Source organism: Lactuca virosa, chromosome 4 (genome assembly GCF_052849685.1).
Source record: "Lactuca virosa cultivar CGN04683 chromosome 4, Lactuca_virosa_CGN04683_v6, whole genome shotgun sequence".
Lineage (NCBI taxonomy): Eukaryota > Viridiplantae > Streptophyta > Magnoliopsida > Asterales > Asteraceae > Lactuca > Lactuca virosa.
The window spans coordinates 307,031,285-307,053,958 of NC_136429.1; the positions used below are offsets into that span (position 1 = coordinate 307,031,285).

General features: G+C 34.5%; 2 protein-coding genes across 2 annotated transcripts; one reads left to right on the top strand and one right to left on the bottom strand.

Annotated features, from left to right (window-relative positions):
- The first annotated feature begins 2,730 nt into the window (after positions 1 to 2,730).
- On the top strand, positions 2,731 to 5,189 carry LOC145106034 (uncharacterized). The gene is made up of 7 exons (XM_079043082.1): positions 2,731 to 2,950; positions 3,173 to 3,399; positions 3,442 to 3,544; positions 3,634 to 3,969; positions 4,072 to 4,170; positions 4,408 to 4,602; positions 4,705 to 5,189. The coding sequence occupies exons 1-7, from the start codon at positions 2,731 to 2,733 to the stop codon at positions 5,187 to 5,189; spliced, it is 1,665 nt and encodes a 554-aa protein (XP_078899208.1).
- Positions 5,190 to 5,685: 496 nt separating this feature from the next.
- Positions 5,686 to 7,965, bottom strand: LOC145108453 (lysine histidine transporter-like 8). Its single transcript, XM_079045479.1, has 5 exons — positions 7,467 to 7,965; positions 7,097 to 7,230; positions 6,576 to 7,003; positions 6,354 to 6,485; positions 5,686 to 6,275 (listed from the first exon to the last, which is right to left on the bottom strand). Exons 1-5 carry the CDS (start codon positions 7,847 to 7,849, stop codon positions 5,790 to 5,792), a joined length of 1,563 nt encoding a protein of 520 aa, XP_078901605.1. The 5' UTR covers positions 7,850 to 7,965; the 3' UTR covers positions 5,686 to 5,789.
- Positions 7,966 to 22,674: the final 14,709 nt, after the last annotated feature.

Sequence of the window (22,674 nt, forward strand, 5' to 3'; positions counted from 1 at the left end):
AAGAATTAATAAGAATTAATTTTGTTGCTAAAAGACATTAATTAAATAAAGGGGACTAGAACTATCAATTGTGTGATAGTTGGATATTGGGCTAATGGACTCCATAGAGGTTAGAGTGGACGAAATCTATGAGGAAACCCATGAGAATTCGTCCAAGGCCTCTAAGAAGGGAGTCCATGGGCTGCTTAGAGCCTAAGCAGTAAGATTAGGGTTTCCTAGTTCAAAACCCTAAAGCCTCACTATATAAGGAACCCCTAAGGCCCCAAAAACGTGATGAAGGAATCCCTAAGGGTTCTTGGATGTTTTTTGATGCATCCTTCTCTTCTCCTAAGTCATCCTCTTTCTCTTGGTGTTTGTGAGCCATTAGAGGTGTGACACTTGTGACACTAAGCTTTCAGAAGCTAATTACAAGAAGGAATAGATTGTTATTGCTACATAACAATCAAAGGTAAGATCTAAACCCTATATTATGATAATATTGATTATTGTATGCTAGATCTAGGGTTTATGGCTTTGGATGATTATTGCATGTTCATTAGACAAACTAGATCCAAAGATTTAGGGTTTGCATGTACACCATAGGAATGATGTAGTGCTCAAATTCCATCAGTGGTATCAGAGCCTATGCTGTTTGTTTGATGTATTTGATGCTTGTTTAATCATTCATTGCCTGAAAATCGAAGTTTTTGGTCCTCTGCCTGACTGACTCGGCGAGTCAGTTAATGAACTGGCGAGTAAGGCTAACTCGGTGAGTCCAGTCCCTGACTCGGCGAGTCCTGGGGTCAGACAGAGGATATTTCGGAATTTTGATCTATTTTGTTGTGGGATAATTACAAAAAACGTTTTTCATTAATAAAATCCGAATTTTATCAATATTTGATGGTTATCCTTACCAAAATAGAAGATAATTGTTAAAATTTAGATAATTACTAGTTTTTTAAGATAAATATTAATTATTTGTAATTTTGTTTTGAATTATCTAGTAAGAAATTGAATTAGGTCAAATTTAGATAATTACCAATTATTGATTAATTTTAATTATTTGTAATTTGATCTAGATAGTTTTGAAAAGTTTCAAAACTTGCCCTCAAGTTTTGGAATTTAAATTTTTGATTAAAAGTTTAATTTTGAAATATTTAAATTCTAAACCCTGATGTTTTGAAAAGTTTCAAAACTTTCCCTCAAGTTTTGGAATTTAAATTTTTGATTAAAAGTTTAATTTTGAATATCTAAATTCTAAACCCTAATGTTTTGAAATGTTTCAAAACTTTCCCTCAAGTTTTGGAATTAAAATTTTTTGATTAAAAGGTTAATTTTTTGAAATTTTAAATTTTAAAACCCTAGTTTTGAAAAGTTCAAATTACACCCTTATGTTGAGGAGCTCCACTGCCTCTAGTGCGAGAAAACCAAATGTATCGAATGCAAAAGGTATAAACACATGTTGATTTTCTATACATGCATTCTCGTGCTTTACCACTTTGCACGCAGCGACTTTCAAAGCGGCATGCCCTGCTGTGAAACCCCGGCTCCCCAAACCAACGAGAGGAGAGACCCCAGTAAGATCCACGCACACATGCTTCCCTCCTATCCATCCACAGACCAAAATGTCAGCCGGTCTAAGTGTGGACCTTCCATCCTGCGGGTCCGTCAAAAAGTTCACTGACGCTTCTTTCTTCGCAGAAATACCAGCACGCCGACAAGCATCAAAGAGAACATCCCGAACCACATCATGTATGTACTTGAAACCAAGGAGCTCTCTATAATGAACCGCATGTTCCACAAAGGTATCCAAACATGCCTTGCGGCAAACTGGGCATATGTCGTCAATTGGGAATAGGGGAATAATGAGGAGGTAACGAAGGATAGTTCGGTACTCCACAGGAGACATATACTGGCCAAGACCATCAATAGGGATAGTTAGCAGAAAATCCTGAGCATGAGGTTGGATTGGGTTGGACCTCATTCCCAAATGGGGATAAGCGAGAAGCCGCTTTGCAGGGTAGACTCACTTCTACCCATTTAAATAAAAAGGTTGGGTTGGGTTGAAATCTTCAACCCAAATAATAAATGTGTTGAACCCGAACTCTACCCAGATCGACCCATTATCGGCTCTACCCAGGGACGGAGCTAATTAAATGCAAGAGTGGGCCATGACCCACCCTACATAACTTGAGTATATATATATATATATATATATATATATATATATATATATATATATATATATATATATATATATAATTTTTTTTAATGAAAGCAAATTTTGGGCTACAGTGGCCCACCCACCCTCTGCAACTTTTAAGTTTCTTTAGTTTTTTTTTCTTTTTTTTAATTGAGGAGCAAATTCTCATTACATTAGGGAAACCCTTTTTGCCGGCATCTCAATTTCGTCGTTTCAGTTTTTTATAGCAATAAAACGCAATTCTCCATTGTGTCACAGGTTTGTATTTTTTTTTTATCTTAATTAATCAATTTGTTTTATTTATATCGTATATAATTTATAATTGACTTAGTTCTGACCAATTTAACATTGAGGTTTGTATTGATTTTACATTTTTATCGTATATTCGTATGTTTTTTTATAAATTAGGTTGTTAATTGTTGCTATGAAATAGTTATATGAATAATTGTATTATGTGTTATTGTATTACATATAAGTTTGCTTTGTATACAAATATAAGATTATGTTTGTAATTGAATTTTTTTGTGATTAGTGAATTTCGTTGAACAATGGGAAAAAAGCAACAAATATTGGATTCATTTTTCATGCGTAATGTTTTACCAAGAGACGAAGAAAAAAACACGTCATCATCATCATTACCGGTTGAGAAACCTCAATCACCTCAAGAAGATGATAACCCTCTACCATCTTCAATAGCTAAGATCCCTACACCATTTTCAACGGTTGAGAATCCTACCTTTTGTTCTATTGAACATGATCCTGGCCTACGTCTACCTATATGGAAATATGCAGCCAATATGAAGGATGAAATTAGATGAGGATACTTAAGATCGGGGCCACATCAACCTGTATTGCCTAAATATCCTCCATCTGGGTCAAAAAGTCATCCACGACGTTTTTAATCTAAATGGTATTCCGACTTTCCTTGGCTTGAGTACTCTAAAACTAAAGATAGAGCATATTGTTTTTATTGCTATATTTTTCTTGAAGAATCAAATACCCATAATGGTCATGATGCATTTACAACCAATGGTTTTAAAAACTGGAACAAAGTTAAAGGGAAACATTGTTCATTTTTGAAACACATTGGAGATATACCAAACTCTCGGCATTATAATGTTGTGCGGTTTTGTGATACGTTGATGAATCAATCAGTACATATTGATAAAGTGATGCAAAAACAGTCTGCTGATCAAATTGAAAAGAATAGGCTAAGGGTGAAAACATCAATAGATGTTGTTCGTTTTCTTTAATATCAGGGGATTTCTTTTAAGGGGCATGATGAGAAGATTGATTCAAAAAATCGTGGTAACTTCATTGAGTTAATCAAGCACACAGCTTCTTACAATGAAGAAGTTGCAGGTGTCGTTTTAGAAAATATGCACCCGACAACGCGAAATACACTTCACCTGATGTTCAGAAAGAAATTTTACATGTTTTTGCTGAGAAAGTACGAAAAAAGATAGTTGAAGATATTTGTGATTCTAAATACTGCATAATCGTGGATGAGGCAAGTGATGAAAGTAAGAAAGAACAAATGGCCATTGTTCTTAGATATGTTGACAAGAAAGGTTACATACAAGAACGGTTTTTTGATCTTGTCCACGTCAAAGATACATCATCTTCCACTTTGTATTCTTCAATATGTGAAACTCTTACTTCTTACGAGCTTGTTGTTGAGAATCTTCGTGGACAGGGGTATGATGGAGCTAGCAACATGTGTGGTGAATGGAAGGGATTACAAGCATTATTCCTTAAGGATTATCCATGTGCTTATTATATACATTGTATGGCTTATCGGTTACAACTTGCGTTGGTTGCCGCAGCTAGAGAAGTAAGCTCTGTACATAAATTTTTCCAAAATTTATCTTTCATTGTGAATGTCATAGGTACTTCTTGTAAACGCCAAGATGAGCTACAAGCTGCTGAAATTGCAGAATTGTTAGAATCTGGTGAAATAAATACATGTAAAGGGGCTAATCAAATTGGTACTTTAAAGCGTGCCAGAGACACTCGTTGGAGCTCACATTTTACTTCTATTAGCAGTCTTCTTCGGATGTATAATCCAACTTGTACGGTTTTGGAAAACATATAAAAAGCAGGCTCTAATTATAAAACAAAAGGTGATCCTAGTATCGTGTTAAAAAGAATGACATTTTTTGAATTTGTGTTCATTTTACATATGATGAAACAAATTTTGGGAATTATTGATACTCTTTGTCAAGCTTTACAACAAAAATCTCAAGACATCATAAGTGCAATCACAATTGTCTCCCACACAAAGAAACTGATTGAAATCCTTAGAGATAATGAATGGGCAACTTTTCTTGATGATGTCATTGAGTTTTGTAAGAAGCATGATATTGATATTCCTGAATTCAAAGATCCTGATTTTGAAGGGAGAAGCAACAGGAAGGGAGGTCATATTACTATTGAGCATCACTATCATTTTGATATATTTAATGAAACTATTGATTTTCAGTTATAGGAAATTGATACAAGGTTCAATGAAAGAGTTGTAGAGCTTTTAGAACTTAGTCTTGCTTTAGATCCAAAGGAGGGATATAAACGCTTCAACTCTGATTCTATTTGCAAACTTGCAAAAAAATATTATTATCTTGATTTCACAGAACAGGAAATAGATGTTCTAAAATTACAGTTGAAGCACTTTGAAGCTTATGTGAAGGACCATCCATTTTTAGGAAAGTTGTCATCTATTGTTGAAGTATGTCAAGGCTTGGTAGAGACAGGGAAAGCAAGTCATTACTATCTTGTTGACAGATTGATTCGGCTTGTGTTGACTCTTTCGGTGTCTACTGCGACTACTGAGCGTGCATTTTCCGCCATGAAAATTGTGAAGAATAGACTACGTAACAAGATGGATGATGATTTTATTGCTGATAGTCTAGTCCTTTACATCGAGAAAGATATCGCTAAGATTTTTAGTTTAGACTCTATTTTAGATGATTTTAATGATGTAAGAGAACGTCGTGTGCAACTAAAATGAACAATTTACTTTAAAAATGTGTATATTGTTTCATTTTATTATCTTTTAACGTATTTTGCTACTAGTTTATATTTTTTAAATTATTTGGCATACCATAAAACAAAAATTTGGCTACTACCTCACTTACTTCCAAAATAACTAGAGTAAGTAAGGGTTGAATTAATGAACGAGGAGTTTGTCATCAAACTTGAAATAGTAAATGGAAAAGATCTTTAAACTTTATTTATTAAAGTGAAAATCTCAATGAGAAAAGTATACATCCACTTCACTTGTCCGACAATTCGATTCACATATTTTCTTCCTTAAAATCATAATTCAATAGATGAAATTAGGGTTTATTATCATATGCATTTATCCAAGTAACAAATTTGGTTTTGCCTTGTTTATTGTATCTCAATTAAATTCTGCAATATATAATAATTAATGCTATTTTTAACATGGTTCTAAAATGGACTAAAGTATAGTTATAGGAAAATTAAAGATTTGAAGCAGCATATACTATATCAGGAATATTATACGATTAAATGCATATTGCAAATCATACAACATACAGTTTCCTAAAAAGTTCACGCGAGTGCACAATCAATCGATCATTAAGTGTTAATTTGGTTTGAAGAATTTCAGCTTAAGTCCGCTATTGACCATGCTCCATATTCCACCTATCGAAAACGCTAAACTGAATGCTATACCAAGCCATCCAAGTGTCCAATTGAAGTACCAGTTGAAGCTATATTTTGCAGGCTTCTTGATAAGAACCCACATGAAACATGGGTATGCAAATGTGACTGGTAGGGTTAACCCTCCTAGCAAACCGGCAATACTGGAAAGGAAGGGCAATGCTACACCAATGAAAAAGTTAATAAACCCATAAACGACTCTAAAACCAGACCGGACCCACACAGAGCATGGCCGGTTTGTGCGGCTCGTGTAGCTGGCTTCAAAACTATCAAACACTGGCATCGAGTATATCTGAAACCCACTTAAGCAGCTGAAAACGACTAGTAAGAACGTCATTGCAAGCAACCCTCTTGAAATATCATGACTGTGGAATACGAATAGCGCATTCAGAATCCCTCCCGATGGCATCTATATAAAAAGAAAAGCATATTTTCAGCGTTGTTATTCTTTTGACAAATTAGATAAACCCAAATTCTATAAACTTACAAGGTTTCCATAAGCCCAATAACCTCCGATAGCCACAGGGAACAGACACATTGCAATGAAGAAGTATGCAGCCTTGGCTCCTTTCCACATTGGCACATGAGCTGGATGTTTGAAAGTTGATGGCATCGTAGACTAAAAGGTTACCATTATAAAGTCAATGTTATTAACTTCATATCTTTAAGCTTACAAGAGCAAATCTCGACTGTATAGTAAACTTATTACCTGAATCTCGAGGACTAGATTGTGGCCTCTAAAAGCGAAGGCAATGATACCAAGTGCGTTTAGGAAAGAAAACAGGGAAGCTGAGAACGAAGGCAAGGGGACAGGGTCATACGAGATGTTGGGTGGCCGTGGTTGGCTAACGGAGAGAACCCAAACCATGGTCGAGTAAAATATCGCAGTCACCGCTCCGATGAGGGAGAGTCCGGCAATGGAGTTCAGGTTTGGGAGCTGAGACAACACGATGCATAATGAAGTGAAAACAAGATACCATTCGATTGTCGTTAAGGGATTTGAAGTACAAAGTGGCCCACAAACAAGCTCGAAGAAGAGTTTCATGGTTTCGCCTCCGATAAGAATCAACGCCGTCGCCGTTCCGGCAGACAAGTAAACCGTCGGAAATAGTGCTAGCCACACCCCAAGCCGTTCCCCTGAACAAAAAAAACATGATACCATGATCAAGATTAAAAAGTGAAGCTTTTTATTAAACTATTTATGAATGTAGATGGGTGTGATATATTTACCAAAAGCTGCTTGAGCAAGCTCCACATATCGGTTGTATCTCTTCCCTGGAACTGCTTCATGAAGCTGTACCAAGATCCACAAAGTGTATAGTTGCCAAAAGTACGCTATAGTTAATGACACAATTCCCCAACTCCTGCATAAACCCATATAATGTGTTCTAAATCCATTGATGGATTATGGATATGGAAAAACCCTTATTATGTTAGAAAGGAGGTTTGTTATTATCTGTTTTGGGAGGGAATATATTGCGATTAGAGACGCCAGACATAAAGACAGTGTGTGTCAGGTGGGACAATAAAAGCTATTGACTAAATGTTTAGATACGAGTTATGAATTTATGATATTTATGAGCAACTGATAAATACTTACCAGCCAAGGAAAGAGAAAGCGACGGGCAAAACCAGAGCCTGAAAGCCGACGCCGGCGTTGAGGTTATGAAAGGCGGCGTAATGAGCGTTGCCATTACGAGATTCGGTTATCGGAAGCCATGCATCTTGTGGGTTTAGTTTAGTCAGATGACCCACTTCCTCCAAATACCCTTTCATGTTTATCAACACCCTCTTCATCGGCGTACCAATCGGACTAAGAAACCTCGGCGTAAACGACGTCGGTGTCCACGCCGTCGACGACTTCCCACCTTCCTTTGACATTGGCCTGGGCGACCTCTGACCGGAGGGTGTGAGTATCTCCGGTGTGGATGCCCGTGGCGTCGCCGGTATCGATATCAGCTCAGTCTCCATTCTCTCTTCCATTGATTCAACAGAAGGAGAAGAAATAAATGAAAATGTAATAATGTCGTGTGACAGAAAGCTGGACGTGAAAAGTATCACTTATAGGAGGGTGTGGGAGTTTGGGACAAAGAGATTGTGGCCGTCGATAATGCTTTCGGTAAATGGATCTCGAGGTAAAAGTGAGAGTGGTCGTCTGATGAGAATCTCTGTGATGATGTGTATGATTTGACTATTTGTGTCATTTCTTAAAAAGGAGAAGTGAGTTTTTACAGTGTAACCCTTCACGTTACTCTTTGTATGCAAATGTGTACTAGTGAAATTTGATTTATTGTCCCTACTTTTTTATTGTGTAGGTGTGAATGGTTGAGTAAAAATAAGTTTTCATAAATTTATAAAAAATGGTTAAAATTCTATTATAATTGATACTTATAGGTTTTTTTGGTTTTCACACCTTTTTTTTGGTAATCAATAAGTTTGAAGGTAAACAATTTTTATAATTAAAGTATTTAGTATTTTTTGACAGGTATAACCAATACATATAAATATATCAATTGAAAAAAAATATATATTAGTACCAACAAAATTTTTCAAATGTCATTAAAATATTAGTGTATATATTTTGTTAGGTCATCTCCAATACATTGAACTCCTAAAAATTCAATGAATTGTCTCATTAGCATTCAATTAATTATATCATTTAACCTATTAAATTCTATATTCCATTAAACTCTTAAGAGTTCAATGGATTTCCACATCACCATTTTAATTTTTTTTATAAATAATATTAATAAATAAAACTAGAATATTACATTAATTAGAAATTCAAAGTTACAATTGCTAAATAATAAATAAGATGTTATCTTTTTAAAATGTTTTTAAGATTTATATATTTTTTAACGTTTAGAATAAAAAAAATATGAAGTAACTTAATAAATTAAATTATTGAATATAAAATAAAATAAGGTATAAATCATAAAAATAATAATATATAGTTTATTGAAAAAAATGTTAAATGTTACTTTCAATATAAGTTTTTATAGTAAATTGAGAAAGAAAAACAAAAAATAATAATAAAGAAAAAATAAGATTTTATAGTAAATTAAAAAAGAGAAACAAAAAAAAGAAAAGAAAAAAGAAAAGCAAATCTTATACCACTGTTGAATGGGGATTAAACCTCTCATTCATTAAACCCATCCCACAATACATATTTCATCCATTTAACTGCTACATCACCACATTTTCCTCATTAAACTCCCCATTAAATCCCCATTGGGGATGGCCATCGCAAAGATAACTCTGTTGGGTTTTGAGCATTCTAACACTCCTATGGTGTACATGCAACCCTATAAACCTTGGATCTATGTTTTCTCTATTATACATGCAAATATTAACTATTCCAAGGTTTCATCCTAACTAGCATATTATGAAGCACCTGTACTACAAAGTTCTAGTTAGATGACATACCTTTTGATGTAGCTTGATGTCTTCAAGCTTTAAGAGCTTAGCCCCAATAGTGTGGAAGCCTCAAATGGAATCACAAATCACCAAAACACCTTGGAAGAACTTGAGAGAATATGTATGCATACTAAAATCGGCCCACTCTTATTTTCACACACTTGTGCCAATTTTGTGAGCCAAGGACCCCTTTATATATTATGGAAGATTAAGGTTACATCCATGCAAACCCTAATACCCATGACCTTTCATTTACATAGGATCCATGGGTTAAAAGCTCCATGGACCATCCATGAAAGCTTAGCCCAACCTAAATGAACTTGGCCCATTCCATATATATATAAGAGTCCATATTTAATTAGTTCTTTTTGATCACTTAATTAATTCTAAATTAATTCTTGATCAATACTAATTAAATAATATGATTCCATATTAATATATTAGAACTTATAATATATTAATATAAATCATAAATATACTATTCTCAAAAGACTATCCATATAAATTGTGCCGGTGAAGTGCAACCCAAATGGACCATGCCGGGTCGGGTCAAGTACATACCAAATATAGTTATGGACTTAGACATTAATCCAACAGTCTCCCACTTGGATAAGTCTAAAACTATTATTGAGTATGACTTCAAAACCTAACTGGCAATCGTAGCTCTTAAAGCCGCTGTCGAACTCTGACCTTGTCAATGACTTGTCCATTAGATAAGGGATCATATATTCCTCCATTCTAGATATCATATGGACTGAGACATGGATTATAATCATTCTCTCTGTCCATTTGTTGTTTCTCGATTTTCGATTTATGATGACTGACTGATTGAACAAATCAAATTAGTCTTGGCTTGGCCAAGCACTCACATGTGTCATCGCTAAATCATCGAGGGGCCCACAGATATCGCTTTTATCCCGAAGGTAAAAGGAATGGATAAACTTCGACTCATATGGCTTGTTCTACTACTTGTTGAATCATACACAAAGGCACATTTTATAACATCGAGTTACCAAATACTTTTTCGTGCAATCAATGTATAACCAACTCATAGTAACAACTCATATCTCTAGGTTTGAAGAATATAAGATATTATCGTCTCATGATCACTCGTGATAAAATCCATGAAGTGATTCAAATGAGCGCGGGTTGAATCCAATACTCAGAACTTATGAGCACTCATGAGTGTTGTAGCACCACTTTGTCCACCAACTTGGACCTCTACAAACCAACCCATGACAGTCTTGATTCATATCTACTTCCAACATATGACCGACTGTGGATGGTTTGAATAACTTAATCATTCAGGAAGAGCGACTTAGTTATTCTGGAAGTCAAAACATGCAAAGTGAAACACAAGAATAAATGAATCAAATATGGTATCAAACCCTATGAATATAAATAAACACTTTTATTTATCACCATACTGATTACTCATTATTCATTGTTTCGGTTTTATCAACTTTATACTTGAATTAAAAACACTAGTTGTCCCATGCTCCAAGCATGTACACTATGTTTTTCTTAAACAATAGCTTTGCCATACACCAAGTATGCACTCTATGTTTGTCTATGATCCTTACTTTGTGAAATAAACCAATTGAACATAATTTCAATGATTCTAATTTCACACTCCCAAATCCTTATCGAAAAATGTGATAATTTCAAATTCCTATCATTTATCGAAATCTGTTTAGATTTTAAACTTATATGCACTGACCCTCCTGTAATGAATATGTACAAAGTCACAAAGACTTGTCAACAGTCATTATAAGGTATTCCAATGGAGATCAACTCCATGGAAACTAAGTCTCATATTCAAAGTACATTGCTTTGGACATGCTTCTTGCATTAAGTTTTCTAATCTTACACAGATAACTTCCACCTATGTAGACACCTCCATATTCTCATTTTGACTATCACTTCTGACTAAGAGATGCCTCTTTTCAGAATATGTCAATATGGTCCTTCCAAAATTATCACTATACTTCCAACTGTCCCTGAGCAACCAATCTTTGGTAAACCTCAGATTGTCCTCGACAATTGCTTAATCATTTTAGTCATATCCAATTCTAGACCTTTTCCCTTCTTAATGAATCTGGGCATTTGGAAAAATTTAGAAATGACAAATATTATAGCACATGCAATCGATCCTGTACCCAAAGCAAATGGTACACGATTCATGATGTCTCACATAAAGACATGATTCTAGACCAGTCTTTTGCTACAATATTTTTATTTGCCATGTTTTCAAAATTTGACTATGAAGAGGGATGTCGTAATCATAATCGAATTTTGAGAACGCAATATATAGAATTTCCTTAAGTTGAACCAATCCAACATGAAATTCATATATATATTCTTGACTAAAGATGATTAAGGTCTCAATCTAAGCCTTTAGAACTGAAATGAAGTATATCCTCTCCCTTAATTATAGCAAAACAACTTTTTCAATCTCTGCAGCCTCACGAATTGAAACTTTTGTTTTCTATAATTAACATTGCTAACTTGCAACACTAACAATAATTATCATGCTCCCACTAACATGATGATTATTAGCATAACACTTATGCTCCCACTAGCTTTGACATGTACTCAGAAATCAGCTGGACTTCTAGAAATCAATACTTTATTGACTTTCTTACCAAAGTTCAGATTTCCTTAGATAGCATGCATGTGTGTCTAAACAATTTCAGAACTATGAAAAGGGATGCCGTAATCATAGTCTCAATTGTTTAGACCTTTTGCCATCTGCTTCAAATCTACTTGGTGGAAGTGTTTCCTCACCATCATTTTCATGAATCGGAGAGAAACCTTATGACCCTTAGATTTTATGGTGTATGTGTTCTTATCCATGTGAATCATCAAAACCATAGTCACAAGACAAGGATAATGACAAATCCAAACTCATATGGACTGAACTTATGCAATCTTAACTTCTTGCCACCTGGCAGTACAGGGCCTGCCATTGCTTCCAAGTTGTTATGCAACCAATTGAGAACTTTCAGAACTCCTATGCAAAGCCAACTTTAACTGGAATGGGCACAAAATATGTCAACACGATAGGTTATAAACCTCAAGTCGTGTGCTAGTGAAGAACCTCAGGTTTTATTCTTGATTAGTTCTTGAAATTCTTTTTAGGATCTTTAAGACTCCCACTATCCTCTTGACATATAAGACTATCTTGCCAAATATTCAAGAGATAGTGCGGATTCTTTATCAAGATAAACACTTCACACAATTGGCCTTAGTTGGTCTTTGTTTTATCCAAAACATCACAACTTACCAATTTCAAATGTACAAGAGTAGGACACTTTTACTCTTACATTTGACAAGTGTTTTAAACCTTTCTTTAAGATATGTCACTCAAGTTACAATCTTGGAGTTTGACTCTAAGAATTGTTTTGGAACGAAGTATGACTCATCTTCCTGATCTAACCATTTCAACAATTTATGACTCCTCTTCTTAGTCATAAGAATGCACTAAGATGACCTTTAGAGGACTAATTGTGATATGATTTCTAAATCATTAAGATGATCACAAACATGATACTAAAGTACTCTCCCATCTTTTCAGATTTGAGAAACTTTTATCTTTCTGCCTAATTTGATTCTTCCCATTCTTTCTGCCATACATTGAGACTTTTCCAATGTTTCAGAATTATACTTAAACTTGTAAGTATAACCATATTTACTAAACTTTAGTAAATCAAATAGTCTTAACGAGCTTTGTGGTGGACATGACCAGTGCACAAGAATGTGTACTCGATCCCTTTAGTCCTTCACTTGACTCACACATCCATGTGAACAAGTAATTAGTCTTGATTTTCCAATGCTTGAAAGTTCTCATTTATCATACTATTCAACTTGCATGATTTCAAGTTTCGGTCCAATCGAAACTTGGGTGATGAGGAACTTTCCTGATTTGGTAAATTTAGACACTACCACAAATGAAAGAATCAAATCCATTTTCCAATATTGCTGTCAGTGGAATCATATAAGCAACAATTTTCCACAAATGCCATTGTAAAGATACTTCAAATAAATAAAATTAAACAATTTTCTTTTATTTTAAAACTTTGCGGAAAAACTTACCTTACAATCCACATGGAAAATTGTTGTTATCTATTCCTTAGCAATATATCATAACTTCTTAAGCAACTGCTCAAAATTCTGATGCGATCGAAATCCACCTTCGCGATCAGAATCAGCATATACTTCCTTTAAGATTTCTCTCTATTCTTTGATTCTTAAAACATCAACATGTGACCTAGTCACATCATGTAATGAGGATCTCAGAATAGAACTTAACAGAGTTAGATAATGGGCTCTACCTGATGTAGAGTCAAACTTATTGACTTTAACATCCTTAGGTAAATTTGGCAGCTTTGCAATCAACGCCACTTCCTTTGGCAAAATAAACATATGGACCCTTTGGTAATGGGACTATCTCAGACTTATACTTTCTCTTTACCATTTGGTCAATCGGGTTGACTATGGCCAATCCCTTTCCATTGGGAAGAGAATGAGTTTTTGGGAAGTTGATATTCTAATCAAATTTGCTTTACTATCGTTCCAAATCATTGCTGATTCAGCAGCACCAAGCAAATAGATATGATCATTAAGGTTCATGTCATAGTCTGTTTCATAGTAGTCCCAAAGGAACTCACTATGTGACTTAGAAAGTGATTGAACATCCAACTTTCTCAAGACTTTGACACCCAACTCTCCCGGCTTGTCAATATGTGACTTCATCTTTAAGATGTGATCACACATAGACCTTGCTTGCCATTAGGGCTTGAGTGACCTTGAACTTGTGGGTTAGGGAGAATAATTGGAGGAGGTGGAGGAAGAGAAGTATGACTTCCATGAGCCAAACTCGGGAAGTCATATTCATTAGGAAAGCTTAGTTTGGGAAGATCATTGTTATCTAAACCAGACATCAACAATGGGAGAAATTCACGTAAAGTTGATTTAAGTCCTTAATATAACACCCAATATGATATATTAAGGCTAGGACCCAACAAACTATTTTATAACTTGGAAGAGGGATGTCGTAATCCAAGCTATAAAATATTTGAAGGTAGTTGAATGACGATTCACCAATTTCCACCAAGATAAACGAAATGTATTATTAGGTTTTAATTGGTTTTTGAAACTCCTAGATTCTTTTGAGATTCATTGAACTTTTCAATGGCATGTTTCAATCTCGAGTGTGCCCTTCAGGTTTTGTGACTGGGATGCCGAGGATCACAAAACAAGGTGTGAAGTAACCATGCAAATATACTTGGTACCCTTAATATTTACCCCTCAATCGATGTGCCGGTTAACCACACACGCTCCAACGATACTATGATAAACATTAAGTTACCCTTTGCCTACCTTGTTAAGTCCAGGTTAGTGTGCCGGTTAACCACACATGCTCCACTAACAGCTTAAACAAAGTGCAAAGTGTAATTTCATGGATTAGCACCTTATTCACATTTTCCTAAGTAACTAAGATTGAGAATTTATAAGTGTTTAGTTACTTAGTATTTATCATTATACTTATAATGAAGGGAGAATTATAGTCCGTGTCCTACCTGTTCGGCTAACGACTCTCCACCGGTCAAGGAAGCGGTGAGTGAGAGTGGACACCCATTAAACTGCCATTTTATAGGCAGTAACCTTATACCCCCCTTATAGACCGGCTTCGTGAATGAGGCCTACTAATGGTAAGACGACTTGCTCTTATACATATAATATATTAAACTTTTAATATTATAATAGTACAAGGGTGTATTTTAGACATTTAAAATACTTGGTGGTTTAATCTATTAATTAAACTAGACTTTTAATTTAATTAAACTCAAACCATATATTTATGGATTTAATAATACTCTTTTAATTAAACGCTTTAATTAACTATTAATAAAATCCATAAGAGTTAATCTGAACTATTCAACAAAACATCATAATTCCAATTATTAAACTCAAAATTAAAACCATTTAATCAATTGTTTAAGTTATGAACCCAAGAGTTTTAGAATTCAATTCTTTTTTTCATAAAAAACTTTTCTCAAATTCCAAAACTTGAGAGCAAGTTTTGTAATTCTTGAAAACCTTTGGATTCCATAACTTATGGAATTAATGGTGTTTTATGATGAAACTTTCCATGTTCCATAACTTAAGAACAAGTTATGGAATTCTTTAAAACATTAACACGAAATTTTGTAACTCCATAAAAACTTTGAATCAATTTTTTTTTTTTAAAAAAACTTTCATATCCATAACTTATGGAAGTTTCAAAAACCCTTAAGATCACAACTTTAAAAAAAACTTTTGAGCTCCAAAATTTTATGACAAAATATGTAACTCCTTAAAACATTTAGATCAAACTTTTAAAACTAATAAAATAATCATATCATTTTATCTTTTACTAAATTTGACCTAATTCAACTCATATAACAAATGATTCAAATTTTACAAATAATTCGTTTTTCACAAAACAAGTAATTATCTTAAAATTTGACAAACGTCATGTTTTTTTTTTCCTTTTTTTCCAACTTGAAAATAAAACATTTGCATCAATATAACAGAAAACAACCCATGGCTCTGATACCACTGTTGGGTTTTGAGCATTCTAACACTCTTATGGTGTACATGCAACCCTATAAACCTTGGATCTATGTTTTCTCTATTATACATGCAAATATTAACTATTCCAAGGTTTCATCCTAACTAGCATATTATGAAGCACCTATACTACAAAGTTCTAGTTAGATGACATACCTTTTGATGTAGCTTGATGTCTTCAAGCTTTAAGAGCTTAGCCCCAATAGTGTGGAAGCCTCAAATGGAATCACAAATCACCAAAACACCTTGGAAGAACTTGAGAGAATATGTATGCTCACTAAAATCGGCCCACTCTTATTTTCACACACTTGTGCCAATTTTGTGAGCCAAGGACCCCTTTATATATTATGGAGGATTAGGGTTACATCCATGTAAACCCTAATACCCATGACCTTTCATTTACATAGGATCCATGGGTTAAAAGCTCCATGGACCATCCATGAAAGCTTAGCCCAACCTAAATGAACTTGGCCCATTCCATATATATAAGAGTCCATATTTAATTAGTTTTTTTGATCACTTAATTAATTCTAAATTAATTCTTGATCAATACTAATTAAATAATATGATTCCATATTAATATATTAGAACTTATAATATATTAATATAAATCATAAATATACTATTCTCAAAAGACTATCCATATAAATTGTGCCGGTGAAGTGCAACCCAAATGGACCATGCCGGGTCGGATCAAGTACATACCAAATATAGTTATGGACTTAGACATTAATCCAACAAACTCCACAATCATGTATTTCGTGTAAGCGTGTCAAGATGTCATGGAAAAAAGAATGGATTGTCGGATAGTATAAAGGGGTTTATGAGTACTCATTTGTTTTTATTATATTTTTAGAGATTTTAATGAAGTTTGAGACGAGAAATAAAGGTTCGGTATAGTGTTTTCTAATCACAGAGCTGATATTTTTAATCAATTTATAGAGGATGTGGGGTTAATAAAAGTTCTATTGGGGGTTCGCAAATTCACTTGGATAGATAAACTAGGAACAAAAATATCTAAATTGGATAGGTTCTTAGTTTCGATGGAGTCGCTTAATCTTTTTCCTCAGCTAGTGGCAGACGTGTTGGGAAGGAGGTGGTTTAATCATAACCCAATTCTGCTTGATTCAGTTAAAAATGATTATGGACCGGTCTCATTCCACTTTTTCAATCGTGGTGTTTGGTGGATGGTTTTCAAGGTGCTGTGAATTCGGCTTGGTCCTCTACTATTGTTCCAAATTCCAAATCGAACTATATTATTCTTAAAAAAAACTTAAATCATGTAAAGGTGGTCTTAAAGAAGTAGAGTAAGGAGCTTTGAGAAAAAGAGAACAAAGTCAGGGATGATATTACTAAAGATATTGATCATATTGATGCTCGTATAGATATTCATGATGCAACTGATTACCTTTGGTTTAAGCGTGTCGAGCTTTTGAAAAAATTAGAAGAGATTGAAACGAGGCAAAACATAGATATTACTCAGAAAGCTAAAATTAAGTGGGATATGGAGTGGGATGAAAATTATAAGTTCTTTTATGGAATATTCAAAAAGACTAGGCGAAAGCAGGCGATTCAAGGGATTATGGTGGAGGGTGTGTGGCATTCAAACCTGGTGAGGTAAAGAAAGTGTACTTTAATTTTTATAAAAGAAAATTTTAGGCCAATCGATGTTAATATTCCAGATGATTATAATCCTCGGTTTCGGAGTTATCTATTGAGGAGTGTATGGTTTTAGAGAGCTTTCCCACGGAGGAGGAGGTTAAGAATGCAGCGTAGATGTGTGGAAGAGATAAAGCACTAGGGTCAGATGGATTTTCTTTCTATTTTGTGAAAAGTTTTTGGGATGTTTTGAAACTTGATATTATTGTTTATGTCAACGAGTTTTTCTAGACAGGGTAATCCTGAATGGTTGTAATGCTTCATTTATTACTTTGATACCGAAAATTCACAATCCCCTTCTTGTCAAAGACTTCCGGCATGTCTCTCTAATAGGGGTTCAGTATAAAATTATAGATACGATATATTAGCTATAAGACTTTTTAATGTTGTCAACTCTTTTTTTCGGGTGAACAAATTGTAACGTCCCATTTTCGCAACCCAAAATTTTGCATTTTTATCAAGGTAAAACTTTCCAATTTATTAGTCCATTATTTAAGAAACCATATCTTCAAAATTACTTTTATTAAAAAATCAGAGTATCATAGAAAACGTAGAATCTTCAATGTTGCTAATGAGTGTTTACAGTCCCGCCTTCGCCTTCCTACAATCACCGATAATACCTGATGTTGGATCTATATGCCCAAGAATCATTATAGAGTGATATTTCTAATAATTTATGATCCTATAGGGTGTCACCTTTATCAAGTTAGCACATTTTGTATATTTATTATTAATATGATTATTAATAAATAATATCAATTCTTGTATTTTAATTAGGGAATAATTATTGTTTTATGAAAATAATAATTATAAGAGAGTATTACTAGTTATTATTTCATATGGTATGAATTAATAAGTCATACACGACATTTTTGACTAGTTGGATTTTTTTGTCTTTTACCTAAAGACAAAGTTTATATTTTATAAACTTGGAGTTTATAAAAAATAAAGAATTTTACTTTTTAAAAGGCATAATGATGGTGTGGGATGTTGCTTTTCAACCTCCCACCTTTTGTTTCCCATGCTTCTAAAGACTACCATTACTTTAGATTATTTTAATAGTTAAGCCATACTTTAATGGTTATATAAGAGATGCATGAGGCTTGCATTTTTGCAAGAGTGAATCTCTTCTTCTTCCTCTATTTTCTCTCTAGAACCGTGGGTTCTTGTTCTCTTATTCCCCTCTCTCTTTTGAAGTTAGTTTGGTGTTTAGAAGACCTCTTGAGTTGTTCCCTTTAATGCTTAATTGAGTTAAGCACTTAAAGGCTTTAGACACTCAAGAATACAAGAAGGAACTAGCATTCCAAGTGCCTTACTCTTGATGGTGGATACTTGTTGTCACACCCCCAAACCAGACGGCAGAAACGTCCGGGGGTGGATGACTTCATTTGTAGTATCACAACACATACATTATAGTAATCAAAGTACAAACAACCATTGATTAATAAGTATATGTTTTTACATGTGTTCAATCAATTTATATTGACACCAAAATAGTTATACAAAAGAAGAAGACATTACTCAAAATAGCTCCATCTTCTCAAAAGCTCAGGGAGTACCTGTCTACTGATTCCCTGAGAATACAAGTAATTTGAAAAGAGAGTATCAACATAAAGTTGAGTGAGTGCATAAGTATTTATGTTCGAAAGTATGATTTCTGTTTCTTGAATATGTAAACTGTTCTAGAAAATCCTATATTTTCTACTGTATATGAAAAGTAGTTTTAATCTCATAAAACCGTTCTGTTTGTAATTTAATGTTCTGTATTTGTATTCCTTTTGTAAAACTTGTAACTGTGAGTGTTCCTGGTTCCACCAGCTGTTATTGAATACTGATATGTAATACTGTAAACTATATTTTGGTAAACTGGTACTTTGAAAATGTACTCATGTTTAGTTAATTATACACTAAGCGTATTTTTAATATCTTTTTAATGAGTTATTATAACCATACTGAGACTAGATGGCCTGAAACAACGCTTTGAAGGCGCTAAAAACTGTTGATAACAACTGTCACTCGTAGGCATGTATGCCTGGCTGTAGCTAGCAGTCTGAGTGCGGGGTTGTCAATCCCAATATAGATCTATACACACTTGTTTCGATCCCCGACTGGAGATTCTGGTTATAATGTCAGGACTTTAATTATGCTGTTTAAATAAATTAAACAACCTGAATCAAATGACTCATAAAAAGCATATCGACGTTACATGTATAATATAAATGAAAACCCAATCATTCTGAAATAATGATTGATAGTATGCTCCTGAATTAGTATTCTTAACATGTATTTGAAAGTTGTATACTCTTTATTAGTATTGAAACAAACTCTGTTCTTGTGAAACAGTGTACTTTAGTATACTTCGTTCGTGAATTAATGTTCTATGAATCATAAATTATACCTACTATAATTTATATGTATTTTCTAAATTGGTACCAAATGTTCATGAATGCAACCCCTTGCTCAACATGTTACAAAGGATATTGGAACTGAATGAAATAACTTTTATATATAGATATACAAATATATATAAGTAAAATTTAAATGACATTCAGACAAATAACCGATAGTATAAGCCCACATCCAAATAAGGAAAAGGAACCAAAGTGAGTTATGAGTCCTAAGCCTTTTAAATCTTATTTATATAAATATATGTATATAAATATGATTTTCGGGGAAAAATATAAGTTTATAAAATTATTTAAAGAATTTAATATTTTGAAATACTTTTGGTGACTTGATGTCATTTTAACATAATTTTGAAACCATTTGATTTGATAATGATTGAAATCCATTTTGATAAGATATTTTCAAACCATTTGCTTGTAACACAAATATCCTTGTGTTAAAACAGTAAAAACTATGAAAATACGGGGGGTATGAACTCACCTTTTGGAGGGTGATTCAAATGACGATTTTGTATTGGATGTTTAGTTCCACGAGTGAAATCCCGCAACAAAACAAGTCCTATATAGTAATTTGTATAACATATATGCATCCAATTAACTAATATAATCATAGGAAAGATTGGAAATTGGACTAATTTGTAAGTATAACTTACAAATTGGAGTGTTAGAAGCTAAAATGGAAGCTAAAAGGTGCTCACAGCCAGGAGAGGGGTGTTCACGGCCAGTAGTTCTTGAGGAATGAAGAACACCTGATGATCTTAAACATATTCTAAGAAGATTCAAAGGTTTTTCAGGTGCTTGTTCTTCGTGTTCTTCGCGTGTTCTTTGTGTTCTTCGTGAAAAATAGATGAAATTAACGAGTTTCAATCTAATATAAGAAGATTGAAAGATGTTCTTGAAGTGTTAACAAGATCAAGAAATGATACCTATCAGATCTTGTGAAGAACTAGTGATTATTGCTTGAATATGTTGAGAAGGAATGATTATAGCATGTTCTTGAGGAGAGAGGTTGTTCTTCGTGTTCTTGGCTGATGATACTTGAGAGAAAATAGCTTGGAATTGTGTTTGAATGTGTAAAAAATGAAGAAAATTCAATTGAACCATATATACATACGAGGGTTCACGGTCCGAGGGGTTCACAGCCGTGAACCTCGTTTACGGTCCAAGCTGATTACGGCTGAAGCCGATCCCGGTCCGAGGTCGGCTAGAGTTTATGGTCCGAAGGCGATTTGCGACTGAGAACGTGCCCCAATGCGATAAGGTTTGGTTTCCAAGGCGATAAGATCCAATGAGTTTGCGGCCGAAGCCTGATTACGTCCTCGTTCACGGCCCGAGGGTTTGCGGCCCTCGCATGCGGTCCGAAGCAAAATGGGAAAGAAGGAAGATGCGAAAGTTTACTGTTTTTAAGCCCTTTTCCTTCAAAATTCAATTACGATTGTTTTAAGGATTTTTAACAAGCAAAGGTTATTATTATAACCTTAATAAAAACCCAAACAATAAAAGGACCTTAGTTAACCCACATTTGATTGTGGTTGACTAGGGTTGACTTTACAAGATAGAAAAATAACGGGATGTTACATTATCCCCCCGTTAGAGAGAATTTCGTCCTGAAATTTGGATTAAAGAGATATAGAAAGATTAGGGAAAAAGATATGGATACTTCTGTTGCATTTGATCCTCCCGCTCCCAAGTGAATTCTGGTCCCCGATTTGCATTCCAGCGAACCTTCACTATCGGGATACGGATTTGTTTGGTTCTCTTTACTTCCCTGTCTAAGATCTCTATAGGTTCTTTCACGAAGTTGAGATTCTCGTTAACTTCAATCTCGCCGAGTGGAATCACAAGAGTCTCGTCGGATAAGCACTTTTTCAAGTTAGAGACGTGGAAGGTAGGATGTATGTTACTTAGTTCTTGGGGTAGTCGGAGTTTGTAAGCTACTGGACTGATTCTAGCAAGAATCTCGAATGGTCCTATGTACCTTGGATTCATCTTGCCATGCTTTCCAAAGCGTATCATGCCCTTCCAGGGTGAGACCTTCAACATGACGCGGTCACCAACCTGGAATTCCAAAGGTTTTCTTCTTTTGTCAGCGTAGCTTTTCTGTCTATCTATGGAAGCTTTAAGGCGCTCCCGAATTTGTACGATTTTCTCCGTAGTTTCACGAATGATTTCCGAACCAATGAGATTACTGTCAAGAACTTGACCTCTAGTTAGTTGCGTGTCACCCACTTCAGCCCAGCATAGAGGTGATCTGCACTTGCGGCCATAGAGGGATTCGAAAGGAGCGGCCTTTATGATAGTGTGATAATTGTTGTTGTAAGAAAATTTGACAAGGGGTAAATGAGTATCCCATGCCTTTCCAAAGTCTATCACGCAAGCTCGCAACATATCTTCAAGAGTTTGAATCGTCCTCTCACTTTGTCCGTCAGTTTGTGGATGGTAGGCTGTACTCATGTCCAGCCTAGTTCCCAGAGAATTTTGTAAAGACTGCTAGAAATGAGAGGTGAATCTACTATCTCGGTCGGAAATAATAGATATTGGCACACCATGCAGTCTAACAATCTCTTTGAGGTAAGTTCGTGTTAGCTTCTCCATCTTATCAGTTTCTTTTATTGGTAAGAAGTGTGCGGATTTGGTTAATCTATCGATTATTAACCAAATAGTATCATAACCACCTGATGTCTTGGGTAACTTAGTTATAAAATCCATTGT